The sequence below is a fragment of the Falco cherrug genome, chromosome 5 (assembly GCF_023634085.1).
Source record: "Falco cherrug isolate bFalChe1 chromosome 5, bFalChe1.pri, whole genome shotgun sequence".
Lineage (NCBI taxonomy): Eukaryota > Metazoa > Chordata > Aves > Falconiformes > Falconidae > Falco > Falco cherrug.
The window spans coordinates 77,174,569-77,193,797 of record NC_073701.1 but is presented as its reverse complement, the minus strand read 5'-3'; the positions used below and the strand labels follow the sequence as shown (position 1 = coordinate 77,193,797).

The window sequence follows — 19,229 nt, the reverse complement described above, 5'->3', positions numbered from 1 at the left end:
AGTGGGGATTTTTATTAGGTGTATGTTTGCTTAGGAATTAATGTGATGTGTTTTGTTTTAGACTATTCTTGTGCAGTCGTGGTATCCAATAACAGTGGCTACAAACTCTAGAGAGCAGAAAAAGATTTTGGCCAAATATTTGCTAGAGACTTCTGGCAGCTTAGAAGGACTGGAGTATAAACTGCATGACTTCGGTTACAGAGGAGTTTCTTCCCAAGAGGTGATACTACTTATCTCATAGTTGGAGAAGTGTAATTGTTCTTAACCATAAAGGACTGTAGTGTGCATCTGTTAACAGTTGTGTCCCTGTTCAGCAGTGAAACTGTGAATGGGGAGAGCATGCTGTGTTTGGACTTATGGGGGGGGGGGGGCAGGGGGTAGATCTGTGCCTGAACTGTGAGCGCTAGGCTGGGAGAGCTTTTTTCTATATGGAAGCTGTCCTTCCTGTGTAAATGCATGAAGAGGGGGTTGGTGAAATGGGAACAGTGGCAGAGTTTTGCTGCTACAAACTAGTGCTAGGTGGTGACTGGGTTTAGGCTTCTATGCTTGGTGTGGCAGCTGGAAGTTGCATCTTTTTCAGACTGCAGGAATAGGAGCTTCAGCTCATTTGGTGAACTTCAAAGGAACAGACACTGTAGCAGGAATTGCATTAATTAAAAAGTACTATGGTACAAAAGATCCGGTTCCAGGATATTCTGTTCCAGCTGCTGAACACAGGTAAGATATTGGGCTATTAAACCCTTTTTAAAAATAGCTTAACAAAATGTACTTTTTTTCTTATCTGTCTTTGTATGCAGAAATATTAAACTGTTTCACTTATACAGTAGTAACTGTGACTGATCCAATTGTTGAGGCAGAAGTTCAATACTGATGCCTGTGTGTGTTCTAGGGGCACAAGAGTGGCACGATTGTTCTTAACCATAAATGTGTTTTTAAATGTTTTTAAGTATAACCTTCTTATCAGTGTCTAAGTAAATTTGAATTATTCTTTTTAGAATTAACTTGAAGGCCTACTGATTAAAGTAGATATTGAGGATTTGTGTTGTGAACTTAAATTTTGTTTTAAACAAAAAATTATAAAATTAAAAAAGCATAGTAGTTGCAATTCTGGACTCTCCCCACATCATGTTTTCCCTCCAGAAGTTCCTTTAAAGATTTCCATCCGCATAACTAATTCAGCCAATGGTAAATCCTTGATCTCGAAGAATTGTGAGAGTGTTCTTGGGAGTAACTGATCTCAAACACATTGAGATGAAGAGCTCTCATTTTTTATATCCAAATCCTGTACAAGGTCAGGAGTGAATGCAAATCGTTGGACTTTATTTGCATGTCTGCATACTGGAATGAACAGTAGATAAAGGAAGGGACAGTTATGCTTTTCTTAGAGTACAAAATCTGGTGCTTTTAAATAGTGAGTATTTTCACTTACTTTTGCAAGACAGATACTGGAAAGGCTTACACGAATAGCCCTTAGAGGATAGTGATCATCTTTAAAGGAATACTGCTTCATGTAGCTCTGGACCATTGCTGTAGTGCTGTTCTAGAACTCCTGCATCAGTAGAAATTACAGATGTTGTCTGGAACATCTTCTCTTGGCTTAGCTTAATACTAGTTAAATCCAGAAATGATGGCCCAAGCAACTATAAAATTCTTTGTAATGAAAGCAAACACACGGAGTCAAGAGAACAAGCGTCTTTTGCATAGCATGTTGAAATGGTGGCATAAGAACAGATGGCTTAAACTGCCCTAACTAAAGTTTGCATTGCCAAACACAGGCTGCAGTCACACCTTTCCAAGTTAGTACACAAAAAGGGGTCTTGTGCAAGAGACCAAAATTTTTCCAGAATTGTTCTACTGTTCCACAGCCACCAATGTGAGTTGGTGTGAGTGTGGTGCTCACCTCTGGTGTGCCACCAGGGTTATGCCTTGGACTTCCCCAACCTCTTTGGAAGAAATTTTGGTTTGTCTCTTCACTACTGTGACGACCTGGGGCTTGTCCACACAGTAGTTCATGCTAGCATTTTACAGTAAAAATCCAATGCCCACAAGCTCTTACTACACACCCGTTCTTTGTGTGAGGGTGTTTCTAGGTGTTCACACACAGGTTTAAGTCACTTAAACTGGTCTGTGGTGGCCTCATACAAAACAGCTACTGCCAATCCACTGGCATTCCATAACTTACTACCTCTTAGCAACTCTGGTTTACATGCTTGTTTGTACCCTTCTACCAAGGGTAATGCCCTGAGGTTCCTCTCAAAGAATGTTTGTATGAGTGAGGATAATAGTTTTATAGCACTGTTAAAACAGAAAAGGCATTGTGTTTCCTTCTACGACTTTTCTGCCATATGCTGCTAGTTCCCTGCTTCCCATTTTGCAGTCTGAAGTTGCCAGAGCAGATGTTCTGTACTTGTATCTGTAGTTCCCCACTGTCTGAATTTCAGGTTTAAAAGAGAAACTCTCTCCCAAATGTTTAAAAAAAAAAAAAAAAGAAAGTAAAAGAAACAAACCACATTTATATGTGAAAGGAGTTTCATGTGTCAAGTGTTTGTCTGAGTTGCCAAAGATAAATCCAGGGTGCTGTTTATTTACTATATAGCATATTTATTATCCGTGCAACACAGGGCTGATAAGACAGCATAAGCTATGTACTTGTAATCATGTTGCCTATTGTTATCTTGAACTGTGCTGGTAGGAAATATAGAATGTGTGATTTAACATATAAATGCTGCTCTAATACGGATTTTTCAATTGGCTTTACAGTACCATAACGGCTTGGGGGAAAGATCATGAAAAAGATGCTTTTGAACACATAGTGACACAGTTTTCTTCAGTGCCTGTATCTGTGGTTAGTGACAGCTATGACATTTACAATGCTTGTGAAAGAATATGGGGTGATGACTTAAGGCATATAATTGAAGCCCGAAGTCCAGAGGCACCGCTTATCATTAGACCAGATTCTGGGAATCCTCTTGACACTGTTTTAAAGGTAATCCTTGTTTAAGTCATTTGTATATAAGATTGGGAAGGGCAATTGTTTGTTTTGTAGTGACTGGCTAACAAACGTAGGAGACATAATGCTCTAACTTGCTACACGTAGTGTATAGTCAATGCTGGGCAATTTTGACCTATGAAAAAATGTAAACATTTACCTCATCTCAATATAGATATGGAAACTTTTGCAGTCTGAACAGTTTGATCTTTTTCATCAAACCCATTCTTGCATACCATCCTTGAAGCTTTTACAACAGTAACTAACCAGTTCTGCTGGTCTAACAATGCCGGAATGATTCTATAAAGAGAAACTTTCATCGCTTAAATAAAATGGGAAACAACTTGAGTATTAATAAATGGCAGGCCAGTAAGACTTATTACCAATGAGTTTAGGTATCTTGGCATCCTGTTTTAATGTAATTCAATGTTTTATGCTACAAATACAAGTTTAGCACTCTTCTCCCTTTTGTAAGATGTGCATTTAGGTCAGTGGCATGTGACCTCCAAGCTGAAAGATGCTTCTCACCACATAGCTCTTTAGAGAGCATAATGATTGTTGCAGTTCTGTAGTAAAAGCTTTGGATACCTCTGAATTTGAGTAGCTGTCAGCACTATTCTAATAGAAAGTAGGGGAGATTTTAGTTGTGTTGGTACTCAAATCAGATCCATACAGCTTCAACACTTTTTTCTTCGGGACAAGTGACATATCCCAAATAGGAACTTTGAATAATCTTTATCAGAACTGATAAGAAAAACTTGTAACTGAAGTGTTTAGTTTAAATTATTGGTCGCTAACAAAACCGAAGAAAAGTAAAAGCCTCATCTAACACCTTAAGGGATGTCAAAAGAAGAGCAGAACCTTCAGCTGACGCATTTAACAGCAAAAACTTACAGCAACCGAAGAGGGAGAAGAGGGAGGCATGGTTTTGATTAGCTCTTTGGGTACAAGTTCGTAGAGGCCATATGGTCTGTGACTGCTTTAATCTGATGGCTTCCCCCACAATGGTTGGCATGCTTTTTGTTTGTGTGCTGCTGTGGACAGATTTAGAACAGGATATGTGGATTTATTTATGAGTTGGTTTGTTTGCTTTTTTGCTGGTTTTGAGTGTTTTGGGTTGGTTGGGGTTTTTTTGAGAGAGAGCGAGCATGACTCAGTGTGGAAATCGTGTTTCTGTTTTGGAATGGCAGGTTTTTATTTTTATTTTGAACTGTCTCCCTTCTCTTTTCAACAGGTCTTGGAGATCTTGGGGAAGAAGTTTCCCATTACGGAGAATTCGAAAGGCTACAAGTTGCTGCCACCATATCTCAGAGTTATTCAGGGGGATGGTGTGGATATCAACACATTGCAGGAGGTAGGAGATCCTGTTCATGTGTCAGGGTGACACTGATAATGCTGATATTTAATCTGGACTCTGTTACCACTAGTCAGATGCTGCAGCAGAGACTGCTGACCCCACCCTGCCCCTTCATTCCAGATGCTGGCAGCTATATCCTCACATGTTAAACAAATTCATTAAAACTCCACAGGGAATTTTTAAGATTCATAAAAAAACTGAAAGGCATTTCCTAATCCCCCTGTTGTAACTCTTCTCCTCCCACTGTCTCTCCTTTTGTTTGCTTTCATCCTGCTTGTCAAATCTAATTCAAATCAAAATCTGGCAGTGTTTGGTCCTTTCATTGATATCTCAGGCATACTGTGTGATTGCTGTGCTATAGCAACAGTAGTAATTAACGGGTTTGGCTCATTAGTTATGTACCATCTGAAGTGTGCTTGCACTCAAATATTGAAGGTGTAGTTTTGAAGAAGACCTTTTTTAAAAACAAGGGTAAGGGTTCATTGATTTTTGGAGAGTGGAATAAGGATTGGTGAAAGCCCAGGCAACATGTATAACAGGTTAGACTGTAGTCTGAGTTAAAAGTCCAATTTCGTCAAGGCCAAAATTGGCTATTTAGTACATGCTGCATGCTTGAAACTAGTTATAAATTCACCACTATTGACTAGATGGAGATCCTAGGTAATATAATGTGGCTGCGAAGGTACAGACTGCAGTAACTGCAGATGACAGAGGAGGACGACTTGGCTTTTATTAGGTTTGTCCTGTATCATTCATCTTCAGCTGTATTAGAGTTCAAAAACAGAAAGAAGTTGAATAAACTTAAGATTAATTTAACTTGATTTTATTGACACTTGTCTTAGCTTTCTAGACTGACACATCCTTAGATTCTTCTTAACAAAGTTGGCTTTTGCCGGTTCTCAAAATTAGAAGCAAGAGAGCCATCAGGCTTGTTCTTTAGTCTGAAACTGCCTATCTGACATGGGCACCCATGTGAACCTCAACAACAGAACTCAGATTTGTCACTTGGATCCTTGGAAAGCAGTTAATACTGAGATTGTTACCCGACATGCGTTATGGTTTTGCTCCTCCTCCAATAGCCTTTAAAGCAAATTTTATTTTACTTTTTTTTTGTCCCATGTGGCTTTTTGAGACTGTACAACCGTGCTAATGAGTTTAACTGAACACAAGCAAGAGAGGCTAATAGCTGGAAAGAAAGTTTTCACTCAATACTAGGGGAAAAGGGCTTTATTTTTTAAAAAACTTTTGCTTGTTCCTAACAACCATTTGTCAGGACTGATGCCTGTATTAGGCAAAGTAGGCTGTCACTGAGACTTTCATGAGTCGTAACAGGAACGAAACTGGACTATTAATTCGTTCTTGTATGGAACTCAGTGGTTGCTTTCTGTAAGTTATACTGGATGCTTATATAACATTGATTGTAATCAAAATATTAAAACTAGTATTTAAAATTTTTTCATTAGAACTAGAAATGCAATGCTCTCAAAGTTCTAAATAGAGCAGGAAAATAATTCCTGTAGCGAATGGGAAAGGATGACGTAGAAGGAGCAATTCTTTGTTCAGATGATCTGCCTGTTTTACGTGTTTTCCTCATTGAACTGTAACTGATTACAGAGGGAAAAGGCTTCCTGTAGAAGAAGAGAGCTGAAGATGTAGTTCCACAAGATGTGCAGAGCAGACATAACTCACTGTTGCCTAGTGGCTGCCTTCTCATCTCTTCCTGACTCTGTAACCTTGCTGCACACATCATGTCAGCTTTGGGCATTGAACTGCCAGTCATTAAACTGATTTAGCCCACACATGTAGCAGCAAACTCTTTCAGCTGAAAGCAATCAATTTTGTGGTTTAATGAATTTAATTTGGCCCAAAAAAGGGGCCAGTACTCACTAGCACCATACAGGACAGGGAATAAACTGTCATTTTGAACTGGGAGAAGCAGTCAGGAAGGGAAGAGACACTTCTCATTTGACAGCAGCAAGTTATGTTGGAGCAAAAAGATTGTGATCTTGCAGCCTAATTTTAGTTATGTTTAAATTTCATGGATCTCTATCTTCTTTTATCAGCAAAACCAAGTTTACCATGCTGCCTTTTGGAAGACAGGGTAATAGCTTGCCGTTTAAAAAAATGAACCAACCACACAAAACCAACCCAACCCCAAAAAACAACACCCCAAAACCAATCCAAACCTGAAGTATAATTCATCCTTTTTAAAAAGGATTTTACGTGAACAAATATGAATATTGTTGTGGCAGTCTTTTCGCGCCCCCCCACCCCCCACTTATAGCCTGTGCAAGTGATTGTTCTAATTATTCCATATCAGCCTTATGTTGTAGGTGTGATTTATTGTTACGGATCACATGAAAGGTAATGGGTACAATAGGAAGATCTAGATGAGTAATGACCAATCAGTCTCATGTAATGATCCAAACTAGCTGAAACAACAATATAGAAAACAACTTGGAGTATAAACTGGATTTTAAAATTCTTTGTTTTAATAGGGGATGCTGGTAGAACAGGTAAGGAACATTTTCTGACTTTCTTTTAGCATTTTCACTTTTAAAAATCATTACAATCTGCTAATCCACAATTTACTACACTTTCAAAGGATTTTCTTTGAACATTCAATTTCCAGGTGTCTTCAAATTTTTACACAAAGAAAATCCTCTAATCTGGAGTCACAGTTGGTGTATCTAATCGTGCTCATAATGGTCAGAGGAAGCTGGTCAAAATCTTGACATCTGAACTGTTCTGCCTGTATAGGTTTGAAAGTGCGAGGCAAGAAATTGTTCTGTGTTGTTTCCCTTTGGGGGAGGCTTGAGTTGTTTCAGATCTCCCCCTTTTCTTCTTCCCTGTTACTGCTGCTGTTTGCCGTATTTTCGCCATACCTAAGAAGCTGTTACCTAGTCCTCTGCTGCACGTCACTGGTAGTCAGAGCTGTCTTTCAACTTAGTCTCAATTTCCCTTCCCTTCCACCCTCACCAGCCAAAGATCAGTCTGAGTAAGGAAATCCCTTGGGAGAGAGTGGAAAGGTGGAAGCCAGCTCTTCACCCAGGGTGAGTGAGGAGTTGTGCCTGTGGCCCGAGATGAACAAGCCATCTGTAAATGAGAGCAGGAACACTAGCTGAAAAGGGGTTCACGTTTCTTCTCACACAGGCAAGAAGGTTAAGGGGCCATGGCCCACCTACGCTGTACTTGGGCTAGCAGCTGTTAGCCTACAAGTATCGGTGAACATCAAGTCTAAGCATAGTGTACCTTACTAGGATGTTGTTGATACCAGGTAGTTTGCGCTGCATCTTGTGGGCATGTTCAAGCAAGTTCAGTGTCAGACCTGATCTAGAAAACTGGATAAGGAAAGGAGTAGAATGCTGGCTTAGGCTTGGCCAGCAGTTCCTGTGGCTTCAGGCTTGGTCAGCATCTTGACAGAACTTGCTCAGAGTCCGGGTGGAGTTTACATACATTTACCCCTTCAAAAGGCAGTGCAGGTAAGCAGGGTGTGTATCCGAGCCCAGTCAAGTCTGGTTCCTTACGGTACTACAGGGCCTTATGCTTAAGTAGAGGGTATGCAAAATCCTTTTCCTTACCCTTTCTTTGTCATCTTCAGTTACTTCTGAGATGCTTAATTAATTTCAATCCTTTCTCCTCCCTGAGTACCCCTGACTGGTTCCAGGAGAACCTAATCACCTGAAAATACAGATTCCTTTTGTGCATGGTCACTGTCTGAAAGGGTGTGATGATTACTGCTAAAATCAATAGGATTGACACATATCAAGGAGGTATTTGTTCAGGCTACAAAGCTTCCAAAAGGTTCTCTTAAGTGAAGGCCATGGTGCTAGGGCCTGAGATTCTTTTGCTTGGCTTCTTAGATGAGGCTGAGTAAGCTGGTACCATTAGAATGATGAAAACTTATCAGTGAGATCTCTACTAGGGAGCAATCTGCTAAAAAAGTAGTGGGGAGGTGTTCAGAGCATACCCTGAAAATGTTACGGCTCTGCAGTCCACCTCCCCTGTTGGCTGGCCTCTGTAGGCATTCAGGCTGAGAGTATCCATGAAGAGACTGTATGTGACTAACTGGGTAAACAAAATACTAGTATGCTCTTTTATTTACGGTAGCTACCCATTTGCCACTGCCTTAGTTGGAATAATCTCTTTTTCTTTTTTTCCTTTTTTTTTTTTTTTAATGAATGAACCTTTAATTTTGACTTAGCTGTCACCTAAAAAAAAAAAAATGGCTTGTCATCAGAGCTCCTGTAATGGTGCTGTTCGGTGTTACTGTGGCATTTCTTTTTGGTGCAGGAGGCTGAGATCGCACAAAGGATTACCACATTTCTGGCTGTGTTGAGCTCTGAAACTGCACTGTTCCGCATAGATCATGTCCTTCCATTCTGCCTCTCACCTTCCTTTTTTCTGGATGGATGGGATTTTGTTATTTCAACTGCTCTGAAGTTTTCTCACCCACTCTTGTTAGTAAAACGTTTAGGGGATAGGACTTTAAAGATGCCCTTATTGGGGCTATAGCAATCATTTCAGGCTGTCATAAAAGTAACAGGCCAGGGGAACAGATTTTGACCATTTATGAGCATGACAAAACTAGCACCCATTACTTCAGGCTAGAGGATGTCATGTTTGGCTGGACAGAATGAAGGTGGGGGGACATACTCTAGTAAGTTTTAACTTGACTGTTGGGAGCAGTGTAGCTCACATTGATCTGTACCTGCCTGAGGAGGTGGCAAAGTGAACTCTTTGAGCAGCTGTATGTATTTCCATTTCCCATCTTCAAAACTGCTAATCTGATTAATTCTAGTCAGTGTAGTTTTTCAGGAGAATTGCTCTGTTGAAGTCACTGGTCAAAGTGAATAACAACTCTCTGGAACGGATGAGCAAGATGACTGCATTGTTTCAGGATACACGCTATGCTTTGAGGTCTTCCCATAATTCAGAGAAACTGGAGGGCTCTGAAGTAGCCCACGAAGTCTCTTTATTTTCTTTAAAGTTTTCATTGTCTGGGCATTACATTACTGTGCTGCCCTAGTGTGGGAAGTATGTATGTTGGCATGGTAATAGTTTTACAGCACAAGCTTTCTGTAATTGTGCCATGCTGGAATCACAAATAAAAAGGCAAACAGCGAGCCAAGTATTGACAGAATTGTTACATACATCTCCTGGAAACTGAATGTTAGTTGGTTTAATTGTCTGTAAAAGCATCTTGTTTAAGTAGTATAATATTTTTATTGAAAAATGGCATGGCCTAGAACTATGCTTTGTCATAATTTTCTTTTTCTTATCAGATTGTGGAAGGAATGAAGAAGAATAAATGGAGCATTGAGAATATTGCCTTTGGATCTGGTGGAGCTTTGTTGCAGAAACTAACCAGAGATCTCTTAAACTGTTCCTTCAAATGTAGTTATGTGGTGACCAACGGTCTCGGGGTATGTTTTTGTACAACTTCTACTACTCTGTTTTCAGTAGAGGCCTCCCTACTTAAAAATCTGTTTGATGTTTCCTGTTACATTACCATCATCCACATTAGGTACACAAGCCCCACAAAGCCCTTTCCTTTTGAAAAAATACTCTTTTCATTTTAGGTAAATGTCTTCAAGGATCCAGTTGCTGATCCGAACAAAAGGTCAAAGAAAGGACGACTGTCACTGCATAGGACACCTGCTGGAGATTATGTGACACTTGAAGAAGGCAAGGGAGATCTTGAAGAGTATGGGCAGGTATGGATTTCCAAAATGCATTGCATCATTCTCATACAAAAATAGACTTGAGAAAAAAGCAGGTTGTAACTTAATATCATAATTTAATTCTTACTGTCTTTTTGTTCAGCTCCCGTCTTACTACTACTGAAGTGCACCTAGTGCCAAATTCAGTAACAGCAGAATGTTAGAATGTCAGTAGAACATTCAGGCTTTACAACTAGAGAACTTTTGCTTATGTTTGTCTTGAGAACATTGCTGCTTTTTTCAAAAACTAATGTCTCAACGTTGCAGAATATATACTAACAAAGAAGTTCTTTATGGGCTGTATCGCACAATTTGAGTAGTGACCTGACTTGCAGGTGGGGGAGGGACAGGCACAACTAAAATTTGTTTCTACTTCCCCATTGAGATTTTTAAATAGTTCCTTCGGGTGTTAATGCTCTGTACATGGAGTAGTTGCCCAGTTTTGAAAGACTTTAAACTAGAAATCTAATTTCCCTGGTATAATTGCAAAGCCAGATACTATTTCAGTAAGATAAGCACAAATTTTATGCTGATCTCAGGCCTTCAGTTTGATATCTCTTACATTTTCAGCATGCAAGCAATTAAATGTTTAACTGCATGTTGAGCCTCTTCCTGAAATAAGAGGTTGGAAAATAAGTGATAAATTGCACTTCAGGCTTTAGAAGCAGGAAATTTCTTGAGTTTTCTGTTATACAGAAGCATATTTCTGTGCTACTAGGCAGAGGGATACTACTAGGCATACTGTTCTTTGAAACAGTAAGCATAAAACTGAGATGTCTCTGAGAAATTTCAAGACAGAAAACAACAACCAGAGTTGTATACACTGTACGATAGTATTATAAAGATAATGTGGTCTGGATGCAACAATAAGAAAAGACTGACAAAGTTGTATATACAAGTACACACGTGCTGAACATTCATATATACATATATATATATGTATGTAGAGAGGGAGGGACCTAATGGTGAGAAATCTCTTCAAAACAAATCACAAGACTTTGGCTCTGAAGTTAGGCAATATACATTTACTAATTTTTTGAAAGATGAAGTAAGTAATTTTCCCAAATTTCTGTCCTGGGATATTAGAGGGGGTTGTTTGTGTGCAGGTTCTGGGGCTCCCTGGAAAGTGACAGGGTAACGTACACTCTTTTGTGGGCCCATTTCCCTAAAGCCGCAGGTCCTTGCAACAGGTCATCAAGCACAGCAACTGCTCAGCACGGCTTCTGTGCTAATTTTCTGTACAAAGCTGTACTTACTGATCTTGCAGTGTGCTGTTGGCAAGCACTTCTTGAGCCACTGTTTTACAAAATATATGTGCAAAGGGGACTGTGAAGAGAGATACATTTTTATTTATTTTTTTTACTTCTCCCCCCGTAGTTGCTCAAGAGGAAATAAAGATGTCGTTTAAAGCTTTGTAATAGAATTGTATTTAATTGGTGGAGTGGTTTTTTTTACTAGCTGCTCTAGCAAGGTGTATTTAGCGTGTGTGTATTTGGCTTTGGCCAGATGTGGTCACTTTAGGAACTACTCACCGCAAAGCTTCTGTCTGCACACAAGATTGCCTAAATTCCCTTCTTCTGTCTTACTGTTAGTGAAAGGTGTCAGGAGAAGCTGTAAAGATTTGGTATCTTGACGGTTTAAAGCTCTGCTCTTACACAGCTTGATGCGGGTGCTCGCTGTTGAGCTCGTGTAACCTGTGTTGTTTGTTCATTTGCCAAATCACCCTCACTAAAACAGTGGTGTTTCTTGCAGGATCTCCTTCATACAGTATTTAAGAATGGAAAGGTAACGAAATCATACTCATTTGATGAAGTAAGACAAAATGCCAGGCTGAAGAACAGTGAACTAGAAACGGCGTCTCACTAAGTTTCATTCCATGTCTCTGTGTGTGTGTGTGTGTAACAAGTACGTACTGCATAGCTACTGGGTTTATTGTACAGATTTGTCTGTTAGTGTTTTATGACATTGTAGCCAAATTATTTGTTGGTTTATGGACATACTGCCCTATCTTTTGCCAGTCTTTAGAAAAGATGAAATCAGGAAATGGTACTTACATTGTAAAACATATTTAATGCTACAGTGTGCTTTTTAGGGCCCTTTGCCGGTAGTGATTCAATCTGGTATTGATCTTTTCACAAATGAGACAGAGCTGAGAAACTTTTTTATATATAACAGAATATCACAAAATGGATTTACATAAAATTATCATAATTGCTTTATGTTTATATTTAACTTGTATTTTTGTACAAACAAGATTGTGTAAAATATATTTAAAGTTTCAATAATTAAGTCTTTCCAACTTTTCATGATTTTTATGAGCACAGACTTTCAAGAAAATATTAGGGGGGGGATCCATTGCCTTTTGTCCATTAATCAGCAAATAAAACATGGCCTTAAAGTTTGTTGTGACATTGTACCATTTGATGACTAAATCAGGACTTGTTTCTCCTTAAGATCCCATAGAATTGCTCACCTCACCGTTTCTTGTAGTTGTCTGTATTAGTAAATCTGCGTTAAAGAAAATTACTGTTCTTACTAGAAGGTTTAGGTACTACAGACCTTGCCGGCGCGGTAAGGTATGTAAATGAAATGCCAAATTTGAAAGGATTCTCTACTGCAACTTACCTTGCCAAGTCTATCCCACTTGGCATATGCACCTCAATATTTTAAGAGTAAAGTTTTTAAGAGATCTCCTCTTCCACTATAGAATATATGTGTAAAATACTGAAATATGGAAGCGGTGTATTTTAAAGTAACTACACTTCTGGGTTTATTTTTCATATACTGTAAGTGACATGACTTTAAAGCAAAATACTGGACTGGGTAGTGCACTTTTTTACTTTTTTGTATTTTTTTCATTGATTTGCCTTTTGTCAGACTGGATGTTAAATTGTAAAAATGTTTAACTATTTTTGTTAACAACTTTAATAAAACTTTATGCTAGCCAAACTCCTACATGAATGGCAGACCTGTTTCCCCTTCTCGCCCTGCCTCACTGGGGTGAGGAGGGGCTTTTCTTCTGCAGAGGGTAACTGTAAAACAATGTGTTTGAGAGAGACTTTTGAACTGTCTGCACTTGATTGTATTTGCTCTCTGCGTATGCTTGATTTGAATATCTGCTGGAAGACAAAACTGTTAAGGATTTTTTTGAGAAGCTATGTAGTAACCTCTGAAATGTTCGATAGTACTGTAGGATGGCTCTCGCTAGAAAAGTACCTCCCTTAAAAAAACAACAGCAAAAGCAAATGGCTCCTGCGTTATGTTGGTGATCAGCTATCAGCCAATAGCTCAATATACTGGTGTAATTAATGTTTTTAATTAGTAAATGATGTTCCAGAAAAATGTTAGGGGTCATCTAAAATAATTTCAGCCTATATCATTTTATAAAATGTGCTTTTAAAGGAAGATTGAAAAGCCATACTTCATTGTTCTTATTCTCTTGCCAAAAAGGGCCACATCAAAGCACCCACAGTATTTCCAGGGTTTGTGGTTAAGACATTTATGCCCAGTCTGAATAGTTCTTGTTAATAACAACTTGTTTTCCACTTGTAGTGTATGTAATTATACATTTAAGTGATGTATTGTTTTAAAGATAGTGCTTTAGTAAGACTCTAAATGCTGACCTTTCACACTGAGGAACTGCCTTCCTTTTGCTATTAATGATATTGTTTGTATTTGGCCAGGAAAGGTTTGAAATCTGGACCTAGGATCAGTAGCAGGTAAACAGTACAGAGCCTATTTCACTCCTCCACATGTGTACTAGGGAATTTTATGATGTATGGTTTAAAAAAACAATAAAGTAAATGCTGCTTTCATTCTGTACCAATAAAAATTTTGATAACTATTGACTACCCATAACTGATATTTTTGTACTTGAGAACTAAGAATATACTGTGGAAGCACTGTGTTCTTGTGTACCATGAAATACATTAGTAATTGTTCGGTATTGTCTAAAACTTTTAAGAGTTGAAGCAACTTGTGCATGTCACCTTCAGAAGCTGTCGCATCACTCATTTTCTTAAATGTTAGTATCTTAAAAGAAGAAAAAAAAAAAAAGAACACCTGGTGCTATTCAGACCTGAATACATGTCTCTGTGTTTGGCGGTTTGATATTCTGGGCATCAAGGGGTTGACAGAAATTACTGCAGTGCTTGAACCATAAAATATCCTGATTCTTCCACATGAAAGCAGGCAGCATGTTTGTTTGCTTTAAATTACTAGATTTGTAGTCATTGATATATTTTAATTATCCCCATTTCATAATATAATACAGTATTTGTATTTAAAAATAGGAATTGGGAGTTTTGTGTTTAAGACTCTTATTTGTAACCATATTTAGCATAAGAAATGGATTTTATAAGACTATTTTTTTTTCTTCAGCTGCATGATTATGAAAGGATGCTTTTTTGGTACTTCGAAAGATCTGAGGAGAGAACAGAAGAGTACTTAACTGTTTGGTTTGCCAAAATCGGAACAAAGCTTAAACAGCTGGGTTTTTTTCTTAAAGGTTTTTACATTCCTTCTTAACCTGTTTAGTGAAGAATAAATATTCCTCACTTAAATCCTGTGTTAAAAGTAATTTTAATGTACTTGACATCAACTACCAGTATGTAATACACATGGAAATAAAGTTTAGTTCTGGCAGTGAAAATGATAGCCATCTGACTGTGTCTTGAAGTTGTGATGTTGGGCATCCGATTTCCTTCCTGTGCTCTTTGTTGCTGAACACGGAGCAGAGCGGTGCTGTCATTGCAGCGCTCTGTAGGGAGCTGCTCAGTTGGCTTGCATGCAGTTTGTGATTAGATGATTGAATTTAAGCAGCTCAGTTCTAGAGAGGGGAAAATGGGCTCTTTTTTTGCTTTATTGCCCCCCTCCCCCCCCCCTTTTTTTTTTTTTTTTTGCAGGGGTGTGTGTGAGCACATTGGTGCTTCAGCATCTTGCCTGTTTGTGCTTGAAAATGAAGCACTTGTAATTGAGCTTGATACAAGGAATTATCCTTTTTTTATATATATTTGACATAATCCTTTCTCAAATAAAGATGCATTATTTCAATTTTACCTCTAAAGCCACTAAAAATGCTTGATTAAAAGCAAATTAACCAAAGATGTTTCAGCCAGCCTTCAGTTCACTTCAGTATCTGTCAAAAAATGTCAGCTCTTCATCAGAGAGAACATCTCATGTCCCTTTGGACAGGATTTTCGTAACATTTTAACTTGCAGAGGGTATGTTACAAACACACATCCACACCAACAGCATTTGTAAGGCAGCTAGTGTAAAGATTATTTATTGTTATTTGTTGCTGGTCTCTTCAGGTTGTACCATAATGTAAAAAGGGGCTCTTGTAGCCTACAATAATGGCATTTTAGCACTTGAATTTAAAGTCTCTGTTACGTTATCTTTACAGAGAACACGCACAGCTTAAGCGGTAGGCAGGCCTCTTCCTCTTCCCCATGCTGGTAAGATCCTCCATCTACAACACTGGCTTTTCTCACTCTAGCCAGCCTTGGTGTAAGTGACTGTGGGCTCCCGGGTCATCACACAAAGGAGTCTGCAGGGAAATTCCAAGCCTCAGGCTGTGCAGGAGAAGGCAAGAGACTCACAAATGTGTCTCTTCCCACATCCTCCAATTTACTGTAATAAATAAAATAGTATCTGTGCTGAGCTGCCCGAGGCAGGAACTGTTAAGGATTCATTTGAGCAATAGTAATTGCATCTTTGCCTGGTACTTATGGGGGGTTTTGTCCACGAGAGCCCTATCGGGGTCCTCTAGGTGCACGCCTCTGTGAAACTTGTAACACCTGAAAGAAAGATGACCCTCTTCTCTTACACCTGGTGGATGAAAGCACCTGATGTGGAGAGCTGCATGCCTTCTAAATAACCCAATGATCGGAAATAAGGGAATGCTGAGACTGAAGATGCTCTGTGAAGTAACAGTTACTGAAATTGCAGTTGTTAACCAGGGATGATACTCGTTCCCCAGCCCCTGCTGTTTTACTAGTAACACAGCTGACCTTGTTAATGAGTTTAAACCATGCTTCACAGTTATTGAAATATGTTTGGTTTTACTTTATGATAAAGGATGAAAAGCAGTTGGCAACAGAGCATTTTGAAAAAGTATTTTCCTGTGGCATGGTGTGTTGTTGAAAAGTGCCCTGACTCCTGCTGTAACATAATCCAGAGCAATTCAAAGGGTAGGGGAGTGAAGTCAGCAGGATTCTTCTTGGGCAACATATTCTGTTCCATATAATTTCCTTACTAATCTTTATATGAGTACTCCTAGCTGCTTTTTTAATCGAATTTCTAGAATTTTCTGTTTATGGTGAGGTTTCCTGGAATCAGAACTGCAGTCCTCTCTCCTGACCCTGGCTGGTGTGGAGAGGTCTCTTAAGGATGGATAGAGAGCCATCATGCCTCCAGCAAGGTTTTTACTTCCCTCTTACAAAACTCAAGGGCAAGTTTATTGTTTGTTTACCTTTAAGCCAAAAAATGAAAATATTTGGGTTGTATAACTCCTTTTCCCCCAGCAATTTAGACTGTCTCTAAATCAATTCAAGCTGTTTCAAGATCACAAGATACATTTACTCAAGCATACTGTAATTTATCAAGATACATAACTATTTACATTTTCATACACTTCATTGATTAATATTGGTCTATGAGATCTGAGGATCTGATTTTTTGTAGTTGTTCCAATGCTTGTGTCAAGTAAACATACTATGTAGCCAGTTAATTATAGATTACTGAAAATGGCTTCAGAATTTTCTATAACTACAGTACTTAAGAAATTGAAGTGTGTAGATAAAGAATGCATGGACAGATCTAAGGGCTTGACATTTTTACTACTTTGTCAGTTTAGGTTAAAGCTTTCACATCAGCTTTTACACAAAAGGAGATGAGGTAGCTTATTTTATAATGACTGAGTATTCATATCACCAAATTATTAATAAAAGTGACATGCATATCAGGCTGACTGTATGGTCTCCAAACCTTCCATCTTCTAAAGTAAAGTGAAGAACATCACTCTCAAGTGTCTTCTTTTCCCACAAAAGGGAGAAGGTAAAAAAGGCTGTTTTCTCAGCCCATTTTGGATGTGGTTTCCTCAGCTCTCTGGCTAAAGAGCAAGGCTGGTGTGCTCTTCGCTTTCCAAGAAGTTTTCCCTATTCCAGACGATGCTGCCCTATTTTAAGCATAAGGAATTGTGGCTTGCTGTTGGATGTGGCAGAAGGCTGGCATACCCTGGCAATTGCAGAGGGTGATCTCTGGGTGACATGGCTTTGGGTAGAGGTACGCCTGTAAGTCACAGAAAGGTCAGAGCATGACGACTGATCTCCCCCTGGTGAGGGGGCCTCCCTGTCACTTCTGTTTCAGCTGAGCAGGTTCAACAGGTTCAAGTCCATCCTGTAATCTGCTGTGCAAATGTGGAGGCTGCTCAGCCGAAGCAGAGGGTTGCAGTGTCCCTGTGATAACAAAGCAGGGGTCTGTTAACGTGCCCTGGTCTCACCTTCATCCGTTTTTCAAGGTTTGTAGCTACTTGTTAAGCCAAATGCCAGTGACAAACTTCATTAAAGCTACTGTTCTTTCCACACGCTGGTTTTTGCAGCCTCACCACCACAGCACTAGTACTTGAAGACCATTATTTGCTTTTATTGCAACAATAAATCTCCAGAAGATAAAAAGGAAGATTTCACCTCTGTACGAGGTTTTGCAAATCTTTACACCTTCGGACACAAGCAAATAGATTCGCACACTAAAACCAAAAGAGAAAGCTGTCCTTTTGCTGCCTTTCATGTCCTGAGCTGTGACCATGAAAATGTTAATAGAGATGTGAGGATTTGGCAAAACAATGGATTTGTTCTCTTAAAAATTGGTTTCCTTATAAAAGCCATATACTAAAACATACACTTATAATCTTTATTGTAATTCATAAACCATAGATGAATACTCAAACACTTTAGCTTGGTTTCTGCGGGTGCTTTTTGACTCCCCGGTCCCAGCCAGGTGCCAGGCAGTTTCCAGACGGTTAATCCCATCGGACAGAGAGGCCACGCGGGCACACAGCAAGGCAAAGTACTCAAGTGCATAGAGAGCACAATGCTGGGCCTTGTGTCTGCTGGGCAAGTCCAGCGCTACTTGAAATAACCCCATCATGGACCCCCGAAGGACAAAATGCATTTGCAGTGGGTTTGGTGAGCCTAATTCTGCTCCAGCTCTACTTATAGCCTCGAGGCTATTCCTGTGGCTGGTTTGTTGTAAGAAAGCACACAAGTGTTGGATCCCTGGTCTGATTTTCACAGCCTGTACTGTGATTAGGCAAGACTTGGAAAGAGTTTCATTAGTTTCTTCCCTGTTAAAATACGGTCCTGCCCAAAGGTGTTTTGAGGCAAGAACCTATATGGTGTGGTGTAGGCCAGCATGAGAAGAGGGAGTGACTTTGCAGGTTGTGCTATGATTGTAAATAATAATTCCTTCCCAAGTCAATTGTTTAGATATACATACTGTCTCCAAGATGGTTGTTACAGTGCTGCAGCAAAGGCAAGGGTATGGAGATGCGTGTTGGCTAAGGCTGCTTCTGGTTCTTTTCCAACTGGCTTTCTTTACTACTCTCTTAAAATGTAGTTTGGAAAGTACCACTCTCACCAAGCAGCCACATGTAATTTTCCTACAATGCGGTAAAGCTCTGTGTTACAGTCTCTGTTCTTGCCTAACAGTTGAATTGCTTGGGTTTCTTTTTGTTTGGTTGGTTTTAGTGCTATTGAGCTTTGCACTGACATTTTTGTGAAGCTGTTTTTGATAACCCCAGGATTTTGTATTTAAGTGGTAGTAGATGAATCATAACACATCACTTCATGCGTGAGGTTAGGGTTATTTTTTCCTGTACTCATCAGTTTATGTTTATGCTAAATTTCATCTCCCATTTTAATTTGCAGTCACTGTGTTTCATAAGGTCCTTTTGCAATTCTTCACAATGAACTCCCATCTTTATTACCCCGAGTAACCAGCACCTCCAGCAAACTGTCACCTACCTACTCATCCTTCTCTAGATTGTTTAATAACATGTTGAGCAGCATGAGTTCCGGCACAGATCACTTAAGTGGAGTTTCACACTGTGAAAGCTGAGGGGGTTTCCTTCTGTGCTTTCTATCTGTTAACATCGTACCCA

General features: G+C 39.3%; 1 protein-coding gene across 2 annotated transcripts in view; it reads left to right on the top strand.

Moving 5' to 3' along the window:
• Positions 1-14,723, top strand: part of NAMPT (nicotinamide phosphoribosyltransferase) — a 31,630-nt gene extending 16,907 nt beyond the window's left edge. Inside the window, exons 5-12 of one of the 2 annotated variants that reach the window (XM_055711389.1) lie at positions 62-220; positions 581-717; positions 2,761-2,986; positions 4,224-4,343; positions 6,845-6,862; positions 9,632-9,772; positions 9,929-10,063; positions 11,822-14,723. In XM_055711389.1, the coding sequence (XP_055567364.1) occupies positions 62-220; positions 581-717; positions 2,761-2,986; positions 4,224-4,343; positions 6,845-6,862; positions 9,632-9,772; positions 9,929-10,063; positions 11,822-11,935 (1,050 nt within the window). In that variant the 3' untranslated portion in view covers positions 11,936-14,723. The remainder of the gene's footprint in view (positions 1-61; positions 221-580; positions 718-2,760; positions 2,987-4,223; positions 4,344-6,844; positions 6,863-9,631; positions 9,773-9,928; positions 10,064-11,821) is intronic. The other variant, XM_055711390.1, reaches the window with a different exon arrangement.
• The last annotated feature ends 4,506 nt before the right edge of the window (positions 14,724-19,229 follow it).